The sequence below is a fragment of the Ahaetulla prasina genome, chromosome 4 (assembly GCF_028640845.1).
Source record: "Ahaetulla prasina isolate Xishuangbanna chromosome 4, ASM2864084v1, whole genome shotgun sequence".
Lineage (NCBI taxonomy): Eukaryota > Metazoa > Chordata > Lepidosauria > Squamata > Colubridae > Ahaetulla > Ahaetulla prasina.
In genome coordinates this window covers 27,863,023-27,884,417 of record NC_080542.1, presented here as the reverse complement: position 1 = coordinate 27,884,417, position 21,395 = coordinate 27,863,023, and the positions used below count along the sequence as shown (strand labels likewise).

The 21,395-nt window shown below is 39.3% G+C and overlaps 1 protein-coding gene and 1 long non-coding RNA gene across 6 annotated transcripts; one reads left to right on the top strand and one right to left on the bottom strand.

The window, feature by feature from the left end:
* Nucleotides 1–2,997: 2,997 nt before the first annotated feature.
* LOC131197272 (uncharacterized) lies at nucleotides 2,998–13,351 on the top strand. The gene is made up of 4 exons (XR_009154924.1): nucleotides 2,998–3,113; nucleotides 8,293–8,430; nucleotides 11,991–12,142; nucleotides 12,951–13,351. It is a non-coding gene; the product is annotated as an uncharacterized LOC131197272 (long non-coding RNA).
* Nucleotides 3,802–12,493, bottom strand: LOC131197270 (uncharacterized). Of its 5 annotated transcripts, none has more exons than XM_058181096.1 (12): nucleotides 12,216–12,493; nucleotides 11,996–12,107; nucleotides 10,702–10,795; nucleotides 9,800–9,854; nucleotides 9,412–9,552; nucleotides 8,860–9,020; nucleotides 8,640–8,738; nucleotides 8,279–8,424; nucleotides 7,403–7,577; nucleotides 5,690–5,802; nucleotides 5,524–5,608; nucleotides 3,802–5,349 (listed from the first exon to the last, which is right to left on the bottom strand). In XM_058181096.1, exons 1-12 carry the CDS (start codon nucleotides 12,445–12,447, stop codon nucleotides 5,293–5,295), a joined length of 1,470 nt encoding a protein of 489 aa, XP_058037079.1. In that variant the 5' UTR covers nucleotides 12,448–12,493; the 3' UTR covers nucleotides 3,802–5,292. The 5 variants fall into 5 exon arrangements, 2 of the variants coding, with proteins under 2 accessions (XP_058037079.1, XP_058037080.1); XM_058181097.1 differs by having other exon boundaries at nucleotides 5,690–5,799; XR_009154921.1 differs by having other exon boundaries at nucleotides 5,286–5,349; nucleotides 5,524–5,799.
* Nucleotides 13,352–21,395: the final 8,044 nt, after the last annotated feature.

Genomic DNA, 21,395 nt, shown 5'->3' with positions numbered 1-21,395 from the left:
CTCACAGCAACTCAGATGCAGAAACTCCTAAGATAATGTCAGCACTACTGGTATGAGTCTTACAGAGGAATCTTTTGCCTTCTGTTGTTGTTCTCAAACAAGGCTTTAATGAAACCTTGAAGACATGTGCTAAGAATGAGCTTTTTTCTTCGTCCTTGGCTGAGGACAATTATCTGAAGGTAAACTCAAATAAGTATTGGGTTGGCATTTGTTTATCAGCCGTTGCATCAGCTGGGCTGTTTTCTTGTCTGCAGCTTTAAGGGGTGGGAAGAGCTGATGCAATTGTGGGCGTTCTTGGAAAAAGATATATGTATACCTAGACGTTCAATTTCCCCCAAACAAACAAGTCTGGAAGATCGCTGCCTCGTCGCCGCTGGTTGTTTTCTTCTCTGCCATCTGGGAGCAAGAGACGTCTCATCATGTCCACTTCCTTCGTCCAAGCCGAGAAGCTGCGCCCGACCGCTTTCGAGGTGCAATACTTTGATCAGTACGATTTCTACAGCTTGACCGACAGATACAGCGGTAAGTGCGCTGCCAGAGCTGTCAGATGTGGGATCGAGAGATGAGAGGGGAAAAGATTAAAGCAAGTTAGAATTAAAAAAATCGGATCTTTGAAGGGACCGATCAACAAATCAAAAAAAGGGCACAGGGGAAAAAAAAACAGAACAGCTTGGGCGTTAGGAGGTGGGTTGTGGCGTCGCTTAATGTTGGAAAGGATACCCGTGGGGCGTGGGAAGGAGGAGGAGAGATAGGTGAGTTAGGTGTACATTACCTCACCGTGGCTTGGTCGCATGCCTGTGTTTACATTGTAATCGCTCCCACGCTCGAGATTGCCTGTTTTGTAAACTGTTTTGCATTAACGTGAAATTAATCAGATTAACAATCAGTGGAACAACTTGCCTCCAGAAGTTGTGAATGTGCCAACAGTGGAAGTTTTTAAGAAGAGATAGAAGAACTATTTGTCTGAAATACTATAGGGTTTCATGCCTGAACTGGGGGTAGGACTATAAGACCTCCAGGGTCCCTTCAAACTCTGTTATTCTGTTCTGTTCAGGATGTGAGGGGTTTGTTTGTAGATACTATTTTCTTTCTGGTTCTGAAATTATTAATTTGGACTTTGTCTTTCCGATTAGATGTCAGATTTCACCTTCAAGCGTGTATTGTAATGAACACCACGCCCATAACACAGAAACTGAATCTTTGCAAAAGTGCTTTAATACATACTAATCTAGGTTAAAAATACTCACAGCTCTATTATACATCAAGGAATTAGTTGAAAGTACTTGCATAATAGTATTAAACTATTTCTGAACTCTTTTGGGCCAACCGTACCTTGGATTCAGGATCTGACAATTGGATAGCTAAATAAATCATGACTTCACAAAATTTGTGAACCAAGATACTCTCCAGATTCTTGGATTTGGTTAGTATTTTACGTAAATCCAGGCACTGTGGGTTAATTAACCAAATTATTTATTAGGCTTTTTTCTCTTACTCAGCTCAAGCTGTTGAAAGTCCCACATTGGTCTTATATCCGCAGACACACAGGGACTCTGCTGGCACTGCTTACAGATTTGTGAGTGCCTGGCACATGATTCCCACAATGGCTGGAAAATATGCCTTTGCTAAAAATACATACATAATTTATGTTTTAGCTCTAGTGGCTTGAAAAAAAACAGTAACCGCTTCCAAGTCATTGAATTCCTAACCAAAAATAATAGCCTGTTTTTTTCATCCCATCAATTTTTTTAAAAAGTCATAGCTTCCTGAATTTCCTTTTGCATTTTAAAAGAAGCCAAAGAAAAGTCAACTTTACTGCTCATCAAAAGGTTCCAGCCAGATTTTCTATGTAGGCATAGGCCTACTATATGGCCAAAAACAAGCCCTGACAATTTATTTTAGTGGAAACTTTCTGCTCAAAGCTATTATTATCCTTTCTAAAACATCCTCCTCAAATCAGCATTGGCTTGTAGAATTTGGCAACCACGCACCCTAAAAATAACCCTCTTAAAATTTGATTTTGGTAGATATGGAGCCAAATTTTCCCAGAGCTTTTTCATGGGGTCTGAAGATTATGAACCACATTTTTACAACAGTTCTTACTCTTTGCTAAGACAGGCGAAAAGGGAACATATTTTTTTCAAGTAGTTGCTGATTGCACAAAGGAATAAATTAAGGTGGGATGCAATGAATGTGAAAAGTAGCTGTTTTGATCATGTAGTGATGGTTGCCATCTCTATCTTTTTTGATATCCTGCAGCTCTTCTTGCTACTCTTACTTTGCTTAATAGATAGCGAGAGGCTGGAGTTGATGTTCAACAACTTCTAATAAACTGTTGATTATCTACTGGATTTACACAAGAGTGAGTGTCAATGGCCCTAAGTAAGTAACTGTTGTTCTGGTGTATCCCTAGGTGGCTCTTCACGCAAAGGCCGATCCAAGAAAGAGGCCGAGGACCATACAAATCGCCCAAATCCTGCTGGCCATGAGCGCAAGATTGTTGTGAAGCTGCAACGCACAGAGCAGAAGCGAAAGGCGACAACCTCCAAAAAATGAAAAAATAAAGGTAAGAAGCCAGTGTATGGCTTGACTGAAATAAACAAACTCCAATGATGTCAAGATGTCAACCACAAGTGACTGTGATGTCAACCACAAGTGATTGTCTCTTGACACAAATTGATAGAAACTTCGGTGAGGCTGCTTTCCTTGCAGAGGGAGGGCATACAGCCACATATCAAATGCAATATATTTTTTCTCTTAAACCAGGAGTGTCCAATCTTAGCAACTTTTAAGACTTGTGGACTTCAACTCCCAGAATTCCCCAACCAGCCATGCTGGCTGAGGAATTCTGGAAGTTGAAGTCCACAAGTCTTAAAAGCTGCTAAGATTGGACACCTTAAACCATTTTTATCAGTTCACATGTGGGTTGCAAACATTTATTTTCCTCCCAAGGTAGAAGCTGTACCCATCACTCACCATTTTCTTTCCTCTCTCGACAGCTCTGAATCTGGTTTGCTACTCAGGTTCTGGACACCATGGCAATGTCGACGAGGATACGGAGACTGATGGATGGACGCCCTGTAATTTGGTGGCTTCTTGAATTACGGAAGATGGTAAACAGTCTTATGGCTCACATTAGGAGCAAGTGAAAGTGAAGGCTGCAATTCATCCCAAAACCATCAGGGGAAAAAACAACAACCACTGCCTTAATCATTATTCACTCTGGAAAAGCAAATGGAATGATTGCACACTTAGGCTTGGAAAAGCAAATAGTTGTCATAAGCTTACTTTTTTTCTTTTCTTCAGTCTTCCTCCCCACTCTTATCACATCAAAGGATATTGTGATGTCTTAAATAATTTTGAAACTTATCCTGAGGGAGGAACTGATTCATCTATAAATGCTGTTATTAATAGAAGCCCAGGGTTTTTTTGTTTGTTTTTCTCTTTAAAAAGGGGTGAAGATAGATAAGTAAACTTTATAGTATGGGGAAAAATGAGTTTGTAGCAATTCTAACCTTACATAAATTAGGGAAATGGGGAGTGGGCAGGACAATGGATCAAGAGAAACCTATGTTGGGATAGAGGGAATAGCATTATGTTCAATCTTTAGTTCCTTAAGATGCACATTTGTGTTTTCTCATGCTAAATAAAATCGGCTTAACTGTTTTCTCGCAATTATTTGAAATGAAGCATAGACTCTCACACTGAGTAGAACAGAAGGAAGAGAACCGAGGCAGATTTTACAATAAGCTTTTATTAAATACTCAAATCCCTCCCTCTACCCTCCCAAAGTAAGTTGGCAGTATTTGCTGGTGCACATGGCATTAAAAGTAAATCCTTTGATTTCAGGTCAGTTCGATGCCCCAAGAAGAGATGCATTCTAATAAATGTTAAATAACTTCTGGCAAATATTTAACTTGGTTTGTCAACCTTCATCTCTGCCACTCTCCAGAAGCTCATGCCACCAAGATGAAAGAGAGCCTGCAGAGAAGCAAAGACAATGCAAACTAATCCTCCCCACCCCCAATTTGATAGGGAACAAAGAATAAAGAGCTACCAAAATTATCTTAATGGGTTACCAGAGCCAGGCTAATGTGGGTCAACTCTTTTCCTATCCCCAAACAGAAATTCTTGCTCAAATTGAAGCCAGAAGTTAAATGTGTTTCAATTTTTTTTTGTTACACTTACTAAGGATCCTGTTAAAAATTCTGCACAGTAAAGTCACCTCTATAACATGATGAGCTACCTTATTTTGCTTAAGGCTGATGGGAGCTGAAGTCTAACTTCAGAAGGATTTGATACACAGCATTTCAAAAGAGTCAGCAAAATATTGTTTCTAAATACAGCCATGATAATGGTGGTATCCCAGAATTGATAAATACAGGGCAGTGAGATCAAGTGAGCTGAACTGGCCAAAACAGTGGCCTCGTTTCAGCATGACTTTTATTTCCTGGCATTGGAGGAGAAGCTAGCTTGGGGTTCCCAGTTCCAGGGGATGCTGAATAAATTACAAAGCCTAGGTCACAGGTTTGGGGAAATCTCACAGTGTTAAGTACTGTACTGGCATTGGATGGGCTATGACCAAACAATGAAGAGACTGTTACCAGGAACCATGTCCCATCTTTCACTCCCAAGAGATGGTCACATAAAGGCACTTGCTCATATGAAATGGAAGGGAATACAGTCATCTGCATGCCCATAGCATGCTGGTACATTTAGAAATATGAGGTATTCTACAAATGACAGATAAAATTATGCTACATTTAGCATAATAAGCTTATGTAAACTGTCGCTTTAGATCACTGAGTGACTAAGGTAGCAATCCAGAAATGGTGCCCGTTACGTTGTGATGCAAATACATCTGCCCATTATGATAGGAACCAACAAAGCAGATCAGGGCAAACAAAGTTGCCTATTTTAACATCAGGTAAGGCTCTACCATCCCTAAAACCAGGAGCCAAGTTCAGGTAGATGCAGAGTTAATCTTTGCCGCTACAGTCCCCTCATAAGTCTGAAAACATCATTCTATCCACAGGCAGCAAACAGATTAGCCAAAAATTTTTTTTTTAAAAAAAATCAATCCTTTCAGATGCAGGACATTAGAAGTATGGTTAGTCACAGTTCAAAAGAGCCCAGGATGCCATCCCTATCCAACTGGTGTGAAAGAGATGGCAACTGGATTGGATCAACTAAACTTCGACAGCTTGCCGTTGTAAATGCTCTTCTCTGGGTATTGATGGGGGGAGCAGGGGGGAGAAGAGGGGTGTGGAATCTCTTCAGAATAGGCTGGTTTCAGCTCAAGTCCTGTTCACCAATGCTCTGCCGAAGGTATTCTTCATAGAGCTTTCTCTGCAGAGAAACAGTGTAATTTTTTAAAATTGGCTGTGCTACTCAACCCTTTTCTCTGGCCACCACAGAATCCAAACAGGATTCGTATCCCTGCCCACTTAGTTCCTACAAAATAAGTACCAGGCCTTATGGTACAATTTCAAACCACCCCATCCAAGTTCCCAAAGCATTAACCTTCTTAGCCAAAACCACATCCAACACGTAATCACGTCGATCTTCCAGCTGCCGCTTCTGCTTTTTGGAGAGAGTGGGCTTCATTCTAAGTGGGGCAAAAGATACAAAGGAATATTGTAAGGAGTGTAGGGAAACAACCCTTCCTGGTAAACAGGAATGCTCTTACCTGAGAGTGTAGCTGGCCAAGAGTAGGAAGAGAATCGAGAGGAAGAGAAGACCAAAAAATACCGTTAAGGTTTGATCTTCAGGGACAAGACTCCAGACTGATGCAACTGGCTGCTGAAAATTAGGATTAAGAACAAATGGTATACTTGATATTAGCTGAGAAAAATATAACTTTATCCACTTTAAAATTCATTTCTGACAACAGTATCTGAATTCTATGGCAATAATGTACAGGTAATCTTTGACTTAAAACAGTTTGTTTAGTGACTGTTTGAAGTTATAACGGCACTTTTTCAGTTATGACTTATGACCATTTTTCACACTTTCAACTGTTGTAGTATCCCCATAGTAACGTGATTTACACTCGGATGCTTGACAACTGATTCATCTTTATGACGGTTGCAGTGTCCCGGGGTCAAGTGATCATCTTTTGCAACATTCTGACAAGTGAAGTCAATGGAGGAATCCAGAGTCAGTTAATTAATTGTTACTAATTTAACAACTAAATTGATCCACTTAACAAGTGTAGCAAGAAAAGTCGTAAAATGGGAAACTCACTTAATACATTTCTCATTTAGCAACACAAATTCTGGGCTCAGTTGTGGTCATATGTCATGCACTACCTGTATATATAATTAGCACTTATCTTAACTATAATTAAAGCAGTCAGCAAGTATCTATAACAAATAGGCATTCTCTAGATTGTTTCTAGACTTCCCCAACCATAGCCAAAACTTTATAAATTTAGAGAAGGAAGACAAGAGAAATAAAGGTTACTCAACTGTGGTTTTGCTAGTTATGCAATGAATCATGAAGTTATTCTTGGGATTCTTACCCTATTACTCTAGGCCAGGGGTGTCAAACTCAATTTCATTGAGGGCCACATCAGGACTGTGGTTGACTTTGGGGGGCGGGGCAGTGGGGCATGGCTGACTGCATGGGCGTGGCCAACTGGGTGGACATGACCAGCTTGACACCACTCTCCAAACTGCTGGCATCTTTCCTCTTCGCATTGGGTAGACTGGGCCGAAGTTATGTTGGCCTGATCTTTCCTCTTCCCACTGGGTAGACCAGGATGACCACGCGGGCCAGATCCAACCATATCGTGGGCTGGATCCGGCCCGTGGATCTTGAGTTTGACACCCCTGCTATAGACTATTATCCGTTCTACTTACAGCAGGCTTTAGACATTTCTATTTCTATTGGTGTAAGAATCAAAAACTTGATTATTATATATTTCTCCTGTAAAGAAAGAAAGTGGGGGAGGGAGGGAGGGAGGGAGGGAGGGAGAGAGAGAGAAAGGAAGGAAGGAAGGAAGGAAGGAAGGAAGGAAGGAAGGAAGGAAGGAAGGAAGGAAGGAAGGAAGGAAGAGAAATCCAGGATTCTGAATTTTGCAATAGTGGGCCATTCTTAATTATTAGTGTATAACATATGTTCCTTAGATTTTGTGCTGTTTTCTCTCTCGTTCTGCAGATTTTAGAAGTTGTATGTTTTAAAATCCTACCCATCAGGTTCTGTTGCTTTGTGGATGTGAGGCTAGAAAAACCTGTTTTCCACACCCTCAAGGCATGAAAGCTGAGACTCTAAGGTTATGGAATCCAACGTCCTGCACCATTTTTTCTATGCAAAGTAGAAAAAGGCTTAATTGAGGGCTACTGTAAAGTGAGAAAAAGGTGCTTTTGGGACCCTAAGGAACAGACACCAAAGTACTCACTATGTATAGTTCCAGGGCCTGGCTTTGTTTCTCCCCCAAGACCAAGGCCCACAGTTGGCGAGCAAATGTTGTGCCAAATATCAATGTCAGAAGAAGAAAAATAGGCAATAGGCAGCCCGTTATGCCCAGAAGTATCCCACGGAAGAAAGCACGGAAGTTACTGTTTCTGGCCTCTCTGAGTAACAGAAAAAATAGCAAAGCAAAGTCAGCATATAGGATTTGGGAAGAAATTTAGCTGAATAGCATTAAATCCTGCATTCCCCTAGAAATAGCCTACTACCTTCAAAACTCTCCCAAATATTAGTCTCCTAGGATTTTTTTTTAATCTAACTATAAATCTTCTTACCCCTTTTAAAGTGAAGGTCAGCAGCCAGAACCTTCCAGTCCCAATTACATTTGAAATAGTTGAACCAGCCTTCCTTTAAAAGAGTCTAGATTATTAGTCTACATTACAATTCTAGGCACTTATAACGCTCCATTTCTGTGGGATTAATTTCCAAGTAAATGTGAGCAAGACTGTGCTGTAAATTACACAAAAATCCTTTGAGAAAGGTCAAGCTAATAGCTTAACAGCATGCTTTCAATACATTGTCTACTCACTTTCTATTCAATTTTTCTTCCACAGCAATCCTTTATTTATCTCTCAACAGCTGTTAACTCAGAATTTTCCACCCAGGTCTCAATTTATTTTACTTATTAATTAATTAATTAAATTTGCCACCCATCTCACCACAAGGTGACTCAATTTGCCATCTTATATACAAATTCACACACCCAATTTTCTATCTGGGATCTGATATATTATCCCTCTTTTGTTGTAAATGGTAGGACCTCTCAGATGTCAAGTCTCCCATTCCCACAATGGTATGTTCTTACTTGTCATCCTCTAGCAAACGCTGTGTGGCCTCTTCAATGAGCCGGCAATCCCTTTCCAAGGCATTGAGTGTATGCTGCACAGTCTGGCTGATGGTCTTCTCAATGGTGCGACAGACCTCCTCAATCTGATTAACGCACCGACTCGGCTAAGGGTGAGTGCAAAACCCATATCACCATTTTGCACAGAATCTATCAGCATCCTATTTTCAGTCCCAGTTTGTTCCACATCCTCATAAGCTGCTGACCAACAAGCTTTTCTCTTCCGTCCATCCCAAGGCTCACCCATCCTTCCAGAAGTCTGGATTAATCATGACTTCTGCTTCAATCTTATATCTAAAATAACTCCAAGCTTGTCACTCACCTTACTGGGGTTGGGAATGTAAATTGTAGGCATGTCAAACCCACATTTATTGAGGCCAGGGCGTTTACAAAGTTCTTGAACAATTTGCATCAACACCCTCTGTCAGACAAAAAGAAAAAGATCACACACACACACACGATTTTACAAACTGCCATTCTTAATTCCTTCTGTTCCATGACAGGGCCATTCCCCACCCCATTATCCATGGGAGACTTTCTACCTGTCTGTCACCCTCAGCGCCTGCCTCATCAGCTTTGCTCAGATAAAAGTGTAACTTGTCTCCGTGCTCTTCATTGATCTTCTCCACTATGTTTAAGGTGCGTTTGCAAAGAGCTTGCCCCATGGGATCAAAGAAGACCAGGATGAGATCGCAGAGTTGGCCTGAACAAGATTACAAGGGAAGGACTTAGGGTGCTATATAACATTGGGAGAAAATTCATATGGAAATAATAAATCAGTAAACAATTTCTTTCAAGCTAAGAGCTACTACAGTAGAAAATGCCCTGTGCTAAAATCGGTTCTCCCATCACCATGCCTGTATTTTCTTCCAGAACCTAAAATAGCTCTTTCAAGGATTTTTCCTAAGACTGAAACCATTCCTGGGTTACCTATATTTATCCATCTTCTGATTCAACCTTTCTCAGGCATATTTATTTAGTTTTGAGGGCTAGGATGACTTGGGAAATGTGTTTTCAAGACTTCCTGAGGCCAGGCTCCTATTTAATAGAATCATTCTTCAGGAACCAAGACAATTTCCTGAAGCTATACTCACCAAACCAGATCAGTGCTCTCTCCACATCAAAAGGGTATTTCATATCACCATCCACCAAGCCTGGAGTATCAAGAAATGTGATCAGAGGAAACTGTTTCTGCTTGGTGGTACAAATCTCAGTACTCAGGTATTCTGGCACTCCTAAATGAATGATAAAGAGCGGAATGTTAAAATTTACTAGCAGCTTCTTTACTAACAAACACCATATTTTCCTTCTAATAATCATAAAACCAGACACCATTACCTACATGCATTATTACAGGCAAGCTGCCAATGATCAATTACCCCAACTTTTAAATGTCAGCTTCCTGATCAAAGGCAAAATTCATTCAGGCTACACAACACTGTTCCGAATTAAAAGTTGATTTATCTTCAGTCTGCAACTAACCTTTGAAGTTCTGCAAAATCTGAAAATGAGGGTAGAGGTGGAGTGTAGCATTGCCCTGCAGAAAAGAAGTGGAGAAACAGAAGGCTTTAGCATATGTGATATTAATATGGCAGTAGGTGATAGCTTTTAAGTAATTAGACAAGTTCTATTTAGCAAGTGTGCATGACTATTTCAAGGCTGAAGGTTACCTTTGATCTTTTATATGGGATGTCAGTGTATATGCTCAAAAGCTAAATGGGCCCAGGACAAAAATAAGTGCAACTTATTACAATTGAATTAATTAAATATTAATTTTATTGTGTCTCATGCATTATGTGTCTCTTTGGACACATAAAACATGCCTGTCTGAAGTAATGTTTGCAAGTCCAAACATCTGAATAACATGTGACCCTATACTAGGGGCTAAGTCACATGCTTGTTCTAAATCACCAGCAAACTCACTGCATAGTCTAGGTGGTGAGAAATGTGTGGCCTTCCAAATGTTGTGAAACACAACTTTCTGCATTTTTATCACTGCTTATTGTGATTAAGACTGCTAGAATTGTAGCTCCCCAACCAAATCTCCACCATCCATGCGAAGGAAGAGAACATCAGCAGGTTGGTTAAACCTAGGCTTTTTTAAGGGAGTGAGAAATGTAGGGGAGAGGAATTTTTAACTACCTTTATGTAAACCTATTCAATGATTGCATATAGATTGGCTGCTGATAGGAAAATGAAACAAAGCAAAACAAAACTGGAGAACAGGAAAAATTCACTGCCTAAGAAGGAAGGGCAGTGGTTACCATATTGAAGAAGAGCAAGTCTTACTGGTTAAATAGCAATAGCCATAACATCAATACATGCAATAGCAATAGCCATAACATCAATACATGCAAAAAATCGAGTCTCTTTGTACATCTCACCGTGAGAGATTCTCGCTTCTTTCCACTGGTGATGAAGGTGAAGCCCTGAGTCTCAATAGCAACCCCAGTACGTTGGATGTGTTCCTCCACATACCTGCACAAATATGTCAAGAAAACCAAGATAGAATCTTTTTCTTCTTTGTGTGCAAAATATGGCCAAATCTGAACTGAAGGTGGGAAGTACAGTATTACAACACATTCAGAGGCAATTTCCTGAAATGTCCTGGGTTGATAAATTGCTAACAAGTGTCTCAACACCTATTTGTTCTTCCATTACATCAGCATCATTTGCATCAATGACACAATAATTTAGGCGTCTATGGATTACAATCCCTTTCCCTGTTTTAAAACTAGATGTAAAAATGTTAACTCTTCCAGATCATATTCAGTATAATGGATAAACTGCACTCAGTTTGTTCGTGCATCTTTTCAAAGTAGCCTTTAATCATTTCTTTTGACATAAACTTGGGCAGAAGTATATGAGTGGAGGTTTTTTTTCTCAGAGGAGCTATTGAGAGGTTCAGCTTTTCAGATTGCCATCTTAAATGGAAGTCTTTCCCCAATATAATAAACCCCTTATTAATCACCGATGGAAACTAATAAACAATAATTTCACCATTTTTTACCAGATATTATAGTTAAAATAAATTGGAAGCAACAATTTTTGCAAGACCTAAACTCTCCCACAACTTACAGGTTGCCTGCAACTTCTTATACAGGTAGTTTTCGATTCATTTAGTGACCATTCAAAATTATAACATCAGTGAAAAAAGTGACTTATGATCATTTTTCACACTTACAACCATTTAACAACTGTGTGACTAACGTTAACAACTGTGTGGCTAACTTAACAACTGGAGCAATTCACTTAACGTGGCAGGAAAACTCGTAAAGTGGGGCAAAATTCATTTAACTAATGTCTCACTTAACAATATAAGTTTTGGGCTCAACTGTGGTCATAAGTTGAAGATTACCTGTACTATGGATCAGGGGTCGCCAACCTTGGCAACTTTAAGACTTGTGGACTTCAACTCCCAGAATTCCTCAGCCAGCAAAGCAAAGCTGGCTGAGTAATTCTGGGAGTTGAAGTCCATAAGTCTTAAAGTTGCCAAGGTTGGAGACCCCTGCTATGGATAACTTTCTAGGATTTTCCCAGAATGCCATGTGCCGTATCACCTTCTCTGTTAAGATTTGCCCAGAATGCCCTGCACTTATACCAACACCCCTTGGTTCCATATCCTAATGGTGCCATTCTCAGTTTTGATCAATTTTCTGACATTCCCCTTCAGCTCACCAGTTGATAAAGCTGCTCTTCCCAGCACTGTGGTTGCCCATCACCATGACCGTCACTCTACGGCGAGGGGGAAGCAGGGTCAGTCCCAGGCGCTCTCCTATGGACACCAAACCTGGGAACAAAGCGGGGAAGTTATGCTGACACTTGGTATGTTGTTTCACCCCCCCAAAAAAAAGAAAGCGTCCCCCCCTTCTTTTCATCCTAAACCCTCAGCTCTCACCATGACCCGGGTGCACATAAAGGGAGTGGGCCTCCCGGAGGACTCGTTCTGTCACCGACTCCGTCCCACCCCCAATGGCGGGGTTGGCGGCTTCTCGGGGCTTCCCACCCCGGCTCCCCGGCATAGTTTCTGTCGGCAACGGAAGCAGCAAAGGCGACTGGGAAGAGACAGGGAAAGAACTACAATTCCCGAAAGGGGTTTCGCGGAAGGGGCAAGCGTGGCGCGGTCGCATGAGCGTGATTTTCGAGCGACGTCGGTCGCCGCTATATCACAGAACTACAACTCCCATGATGCCTTGTAGGCACAGAAGGCGGTATTTAGCCTTCCCTAAGTGGGTTGATCGGTCTCTGCAGAAATCTGCGATTCACGATCTTACAGGGCTTATTCGGGGACGCTTAGTGAGGATAAATGATGCAAATGTGGAAACATAAAAGTCGTAAGGGCCAGTGCATCTAAATTGGTCCTCACCCTCCTATTCTTTCTTGGTGATGGTGGTTGGTAGGGTTTGTTTGTTTGTTTGTATATTTGTTTGTATATTGTATATTTGTTTGTATATTGACCATCAATTGAACGTATCTTTTTTTTTTATGTACACTGAGAGCATATGCACCAAGACAAACTCCTTGTGTGTCCAATCACAGTTGGCCAATAAAAAATTCTATTCTATTCTATTCTATTCTATTCTATTCTATTCTATTCTATTCTATTCTATTCTATTCGTGAAAATATTTGCAGATCCCTCGCATCCTGGATATAAACTGTTTCAACTCCTACCCTCAAAACGACGCTATAGAGCACTGCACACCAGAACAACTAGACACAAGAACAGTTTTTTCCGGAAGGCCATCACTCTGCTAAACAAATAATTCCCTCAACACTGTCAGACTATTTACTGAATCTGCACTACTATTAATCGTTTCATAGTTCCCATCGCCAATCTCTTTCCACTTATGACTGTATGACTATAACTTGTTGCTGGCAATCCTTATGATTTATATTGATATATTGATCATCAATTGTGTTGTAAATGTTGTACCTTGATGAACGTATTTTTTCTTTTATGTACACTGAGAGCATATGCACCAAGACAAATTCCTTGTGTGTCCAATCACACTTGGCCAATAAAATTCTATTCTATTCTATTCTATTGTTCGTTGTTTATTTATTTATTTATTTATTTAGTCACACAGTATATATAAGCATAAGCATGAAATAACTATACAATATATAAGTATATATATAAGTATGAGTATGTAATAACTAAATTAATTGGATATAACGAAAGGAAACTATAGGACAGGAACGGTAGGCACTCTTGTGCTCTTATGCACGCCCCTTATAGACCTCTTAGGAATGGGGTGAGGTCAATAGAATATTAGAGGTCATCTGAATCGTTTTTAGTGCAGGTAGTTGCAATTGCCCGAATGTTATTTTTTGTAGTGCAAACCGTTGCAGTTTTCATATTTTATCTAAAGGACTCTCTAAAGTAAGGGTCTTCAACCTTGGCAACTTTAAGATTTGTGGACTCCAACTCCCAGCATTCTGGGAGTTGAAGTCCACAAGTCTTAAAGTTGCCAAGGTTGGGGACCCCTGCTCTAAAGAGAGCCAGGTTGGTGTGGTGGTTAAGGCATCAGACAAAAACCAGGAGACCGGGAGTTCTAGTCCTGCCTTAGACACAAACTGAGCTAGATGATCTTGGGTCAGTCACTCTCTCTAGGATGAATGCAATGGCAAAACACTTCCAAAATCTTGTCAAGAAACTGCAAGGACTAGTCCAACCAATCAGGAGCCAAAAGAGAGAGAGAGAGAGAGAATCCTGGTTCTCTTCAAAAGAACCTTCTTTGATTTGGTGCCTTCTAGATATGATGGAATATATAAGATTTGGATTTTGGGGTAAGACAAGAACTATATTAGAGAACTGGTATAAATTCTATAAACTGGATTGAGATATTGTAGCCTTGATTAAAAAAAAACCCCATATTTTTTGACCATAGCACTAGCTTAAACAAACACTTTGTCTTCACAGGCTAAATCCTAGGAATTCAGGCTACTATCAGAAAATGTTTTATAAAATTTGCCTTATTTACATGAGAATAATGGATCTCAAATTTTAAATGCATTGTGTAAATTTGAGATACTTTGATTCAAAAATTGCCCTTTGATGCAGTGTTTCATCTAGTTAAAGATTACAGGAATAAAGGTTTTAGTAGCATATAGATGTGGTTTTTTTACTTTAAACCACCAGGAAATGTTCTTTCCAGTCTCCTATAATGCTTGTTGCCAAAAACAAGCCTCACCAATCCGGTTTCCTGCTTTCTATTTCTTGATAATCTAATCCACCAGATTTCAAATGTCTCTCAAAAAGAAAGTTTTTCCATCTCATTTTATCTAGTAAGGAGCCCCTGACAAACATCCTATAATCCCAGACTGTTTTCCAGAATAAAAGTTTTTGGGGCTATAATTATTAATGGGTTTTTAGTAAATCTTGCATATTTTTAATAGGAAAAAAAGTTGTGGAAAAATGCAGGGAAGAAACAAAGGAAAAGTAATAATATCTGGAACCATTGTAAAAATTATCTACTTTTTTATTTTTATTTTATTTGTTTAATTTTGTCATAACAATATACACAAGCATCACACAAAAAGATTATATAATATATAAACATATATATGATGAGAAACAAGGAAGTATAAGCATATATATATATATAGGGAAAGAAACAATAGGACAGGAACGATAGGCACGTTTGTGCTCTTATGCACGCCCCTTACTTGATCCAGAGTTGACTGTGGAATGCAAATCTTGTCTGGAAGCACTTCTATTTGCTTTGCAAAGGACTTCAGGCAATGTTCAAATACAAATACTGAAACTGGAAAAGTCTCACTTGGCTTTTAAATTTCTGGCTGGAAAACAGGTTGGGTGTTCCTGGAATTGCAAAACTAGATATGGGGAAGATGATATCTTACTTTTTTTCTATTCTTAAACTAAAAAACTCCTGTAAGCTTCAAAACAACCTGACATTAAATAAAATAAAACCTGACATAAAATTCTATTCTATTCTATTCATTCTGTGAAAAAAAAAATCAATATTCAAATCTAACTAGGGCCAATATAATCAGGTGATTTAGAACCTGCTTGAGAGGTCACCTTAAGGGTAGTTAATGATTTTCCAGTTCCATAAATGAATAACAGGGCTAATATATTAAGAAGCCAAGATGGTGTGAAGGTAAATCAAAATAAATGAATAATAAACATTAATAAAAAATACCTAGATACAGAAACCTATGTCCTTTATCTAATCTCAGAACTAAACCCAGACTTTCCTCTGATTGTTTGGTCAAGGAACATTAACTCCTTTTTACACTTCCTTCTTATAGTGAATTTCGCAATTCCTAAGATATTTTATTTGAACTGGAGGTTGTCCTCAGAATATGACCAATAGCTTAACGGTTGTTTGAAGTTACAATAGATGCACACACCCCTCCAAGCTTGAAGTTAGAATGGCCACACAAACAATTTTGGAATTAAAATTGTGATACACACACAAACACACACACACGATTGGATTTTGAATGCTTGGCAACTGACTTACTTTATGACTGCTTGCAGCATCCCACAATCACATGACAATCATTTTTGATAGGGTTTTTTTTTGTTTTGTTTTTTGTTTTTTCTGATTTCTGATGTTTACTTCCAGTTTCCAACTAAAAATGTCCACTAGGTAAAATGCTTTCACTTAACTACCACCGCAAAAAAAAGGTGGTAAAATCACACACCCCGTTATGTGGTGACCTGCTTAACAATGATTTACCACTGTAACTTTGGACTTAGTTATGGTTATAAGTCGAGACTACCCGTAATGGTATAAACTCATCTTTGCTCATGACCCAATATGGTAATATACTTAGTCATCAGATTTGCTTTCATAATTCATCTTTTCTAAGACAATACATTGTGCAATATGGTTTATAACAAAGTTTTGGAAGACACAGAACTTAACAGAATAAGAGTTGGAAGGGACCTTGGAGGATGTTTAGGCCAACCCTATACCGTTTTAGACGAATGGCTATCTAGTCCCTTCTTAAAACCTCCAATGTCAGAGCACTCACAATTTCTGAAGGGAAGCTGTCCAACTGATTAATTGTTCTATCAGGAAATTTCTCCTTAGTTCTAGATTGTTTCTCTTCTTAATTAGTTTCTATCCATTGCTTCCACTTCTCTTTTTCATATCTTTCTCTTCTATTTAAAAAAAAAAAAGACATTGCCTCGAAGTTTTCTTGAGAGGGCATGATGGCTGTATTGTATTTTAGCTCTTTGACTTGGCTTCGGTGAGTAATCACAACACTGGAAAAATTCTGTAGTATTTGCCATTGCAAAGATGTGTCCTCGACAGAAACTTTGTCATCTGTTAATAGATGCAGTCTGGAATCTATTGCTATACAGTAGTAAGCACCAAGAGCTGCTATAATCAAATACTGTATCTCCAGGGACTTTGATTAATTTAGTGTTGTTGCATTCCTGGAAAAACCTTCAATTTTTGTGTGAAATGTTATATTAACCTGAATGCTTTTTTGTTGTTTTTTGCTTGAGTAGAAAAAGAAAAAAAAAGATTTTAAATAAATATATATATATATATATATATATATAAATATATATATATATATATATATATATATATATATATATATATATATATATATATATATATATATAGGTCTTTGGTTGTTCGGGTTTTCTCCCGTGTATTTATTTATTTATTTATTTATTTAATCAAATTTATATACCGCCCTATCTCCCGAAGGACTCAGGGCGGTGTACAGGCATTTAAAAACACATAAATACAATATAAAAAACAATTAAAAAACTTATTCTAAAAAGCCCGTTAATTTAGAATTAAAAATATAGAATAAAACCCAATTTAAAACCGATAATTTAAAATCTAGCTCAGTCCTGCACAGTTAAATAAATATGTTTTAAGCCCGCGGCGGAAGGTCCAGAGGTCCGAAAGCTGACGAAGTCCGGGGGGTAGTTCATTCCAGAGGGTGGGGGCCCCCACAGAGAAGGCCCTTCCCCTGGGTGTCGCCAGACGACATTGCCGCGCTGACGGCACCCTGAGGAGACCCTCTCTGTGAGAGCGCACGGGTCGGTGAGAGATATTCGGTAGCAGTAGGCGGTCCCGTAAGTAACCCGGCCCAATGCCATGGAGCGCTTTAAAGGTGGTCACCAGAACCTTGAAGCGCACCCGGAAAGCCACAGGTAGCCAGTGCAGCCTGCGCAGGATGGGTGTTATACGGGAGCCACGGGGGGCCCCATCTATCACCCACGCAGCCGCATTCTGGACTAACTGCAGCCTCCGGATGCCCTTCAAGGGGAGCCCCATGTAGAGAGCATTGCAGTAATCCAGGCGAGACGTCACGAGTGCGTGAGTGACCGTGCATAGGGCATCCCGGTCCAGAAAGTGTAAAATTGGAAGTGTCTTGGCGACGTTTCGACGAAGTCTCATTCGTCATCTTCAGGCTTCAGCTTTGTGCTTCTGGGAGCAATGTGTGATCGCAGCTGTTTCTTCCTTTTAACAGCTAGTGGGGGTTTGAACTGATTGGGTGGGAGCTTGGCTGTGCTCTGATTGGATGGGGGTTTTTCTGTGCTCTGATTGGATGGGGGTGTGTCCTGTGTTGGTGGGGGCTTGGTTGTGCTCAGTCTAGTCTGTGCTGCAGGGGGATTTGAGCTGGTGAGCTGCATAGCTGTTGTTTGGCTTTGTGGTCGTGCTACATCTTCATAGTGGGTGTCAGTCTGCTGCATGAATGGATTGGAGGGGTTTGAAATGGCTAATGTTGCAGCTGCGGTCTGGCTTCTGGTCCTTGGTCGTGCTTCATGATCAGTGTGGGTTTGGGTCTGCTTTCTGGGTGGATGTGCGGTGGTGACATCCTGTGTGGACCTTGTGAGTGTGGGTCTGGTGTCATTCCTCGTGTTAGGGACTCGTTTGGACAACCAAAGACCTATATACAAACACCCGTGAAAACCTCAGAAAACATATATATATATATATATATATATATATATATATATATATATATATATACATACATATATACATATACATATACATATATATATATGTAGATCTTTGGTTATTCAGGTTTTCTCCCGCGTAAAATTGGAAGTGTCTTGGCGATGTTTCAACGAAGTCTCATTCGTCATCTTCAGGCTTCAGCTTCGTGCTTCTGGGAGCAATGTGTGACTGTAGCTGTTTCTTCCTTTTTAACAGCTAGTGGGGGTTCAATATATATATATATTTTGCAAGGACCTAAGGAAATAGATGTTATTCTTTATCAAGAATTCATTTATCTCTGAAGCTTTTTTCCTTTATTCAAATCAACACAGCTGTTTATGAAAATCAACTGTGCGTTTTTCTCTCTCCTCTTTCCTTTTGTAAGTGATGAGATGATTTTTCTTCTGCTCTCATCGATGCTATGAATGCAAACATTGTCATTCTGAAGCCTTCTTTAAAAAGTTTTCAAATCTCATTTCTTACACTATTAAAGTAAATTAATTGGGCCAATGTGTTCAGGTCAGTCGCAAAGGGCCTTTTAGCTTTTGTTCAAATGTTTTTGTTCAACATTGTTCAAATGCTTACCTATATAGAGTAGAAAAAAACTGTCTCAGTCAAGGTTATACTTTACAGTTGAACTGAGCTGTTTTCTTCACAAGCTAGATCTCCTGATTCCCTTTTTGACACTGGGAAAATCAATGTACAAAAGGGAAAATGTCTCACTGAAGAGAAAAAACGATCTAGGATCAAATACCAGAGTAATAAAATAGCGAAGTAACATCCATGGATACTTAACGATACTTTCTTTTGCACCATCTGATGTTTAATGTTTAACAGCATTTTAGTTAAAAAGCTATTATAGAGGAACTAAAGTATTAGCCTCTAGCATTTTATGTACAAAAATAGCTCTCATTTAACACTATAGGCACTTTAAAAAAGCAAACTTGGCAAGTAGACAGAATTATGAGCCTAGCTTCTTGCACAAAAAAAGAAGAAAGTTTCAGCTATTGTGAAATAGAAATGATGTCAAAAACTGTAGCAACCTAGGGTCGTCTGAAGCTGATGAGATGTGAGCCACCTCTTCTTTGTGCAAACCTGTGCAGAAAAGTACCAACAAGAAAAGTACCACCTGTTCATTGTGCAAAAATACCTCTGTGCAAAAAGTGCAAAAGAGGTGCACACTTTGGAGACAGGATTGTAAATCCTTCCTCTTTTGGCCTTCTTTTTCTCTACCCTTCCATTAATCAGCACTTTTTCTCCTTTTTACAGTACTTCCTTTTCACCCTGGACATCCAGTTAGAGGAAGCAGATGACAAATATATGAGTCTTTAGGGTGCAAGACTTTACTGTTGGAGTGAAAAGAAACCACAAGCAGAAGCAAGGGTCATAAGTAGAGGCGTCAAACTCCTAAGAGGTCCTTAATTAATTTCTGTACCAGATAGCACTCTCTCTGCATGGCCAATCAGCTTTTGCCTGTAGAGAATGTTGATGTTCCCCCCAACAGGGTTAGAGGGAAAGGAGGGGGCAAGGCACAGCATCAGGAACAGAAGATCATAGCTGGATGTCTTTTTCCATTAAGAGTTTATCCCAAAGGTGCTTTTTCTTTGAAGATATTTCATTCCTCATCCAAGGAGCTTCTTCAGCTCTGATTGGATGTTGAGGAATGGAAGGATTTATATTTGTTGCAGACAGTTGGTCATTTGCATTGTTTTAGAGAATCATTGAAATGATCCTGAGGACACAGACAAACCTCCAAGTGGCCTCAATGACTCGTTAAAAGAATGCAAATAACCAGCTGTCCACAAGGAATATAAATTCACCATCCAGTCAGAGCTGAAGAAGCTTCTTGGATGAGAAGTGAAACATCTTCAAAAAAAAAAAAAAGTACAAGTTGCCTCCTTAAAAAGCACCTTTGGGACAACCATGAACTGGATGACTGAGAATCTCCATAGACACTAAGACCTTATTTCCTGTTTTTTCCCCCCCTCAGATTTAGAGTAGAAGGTAATTATCACCAGGGAAAGAGATAGAAAGAAAAAAGACCTTTAGCACTCAGGAGAGATCAGCAAGCAAAGATGCACAGCTTAAAATCAGAAGCTACTCTTTTGCTCAGTCAGGAGTTGGTTGTCAATAGCAAATGTGATTAAACGACATATGCTTTTGTGAGCTACAGTTCACTTCATCAGTTGTACTGATAGAGTCTCCACTAACCTGAATTTCATGAAGACTTTTCTTGGCATAATATGAATTTTTTTTACAAATAAAATACATTCAGGATTTTAGATCAATGTGATACTTGGTTCAAATGTGCATCTTCAATTTAATGATCATTCATTTAGTAACCATGTTACTAAACATATTTAGTAACATTTAGTTAGGGGGTGCTAAAAAAAATCCAGTCTTTCCAGTTATGCCCTTTCCTTGCACTTATGACCAATATTCACACTTATGACTATCACACCAGTCCCATGATAAAGTGATGGCAATTTGGGTGCTTGGCAACCATCTTGCACTTACCACTGGTTGTGGCCTCTTAAGGTTGCAGTTTGTGCCAAAATATCCATTCAGAAGAACAGGTTTACACTTACAATCACAATGGATTCACTCAATGACCATAAAATCAGGTCCAAAGTGATTTTCAATTACAGTGACTTACAATAGAAATACAAATTCGAATTATGGTTGCAGGTTGAGGATTATACCTCTATTTGAACATAATTTTGGTTCCTTTGTGACATAATCTATAACTATGTATTTTATGTTATGCATTTAAGTGTGTATTTCTGAGAAAGGGTCATTAGCTTGCCAAAGGGGTCCATGGCACAAAAAAGTTAAAAACTCTTAACGGATATGAACTCACATTCTTCAAGACGGGTCAGCCCAAATACTTTGGAATAGCAATACATTCAGAGACTACCAGAAGGGGAAAGGTACAGTGTAAATGGTCCATCTGATTGATCCTAGGTTTGCAAGCTTGTAAGTTAAACCTCACTGTTCAGTTTATGTGGTTGGTACTTTTTTCTACAAACTAAACAGGGATAATAGAAGTAAGCAGAGAAACTGAAATAAATTCATTTTCTTTCCACTTACTTGTTAATTCCAAGATTATTAAAAGAAAAGGCATGCACAT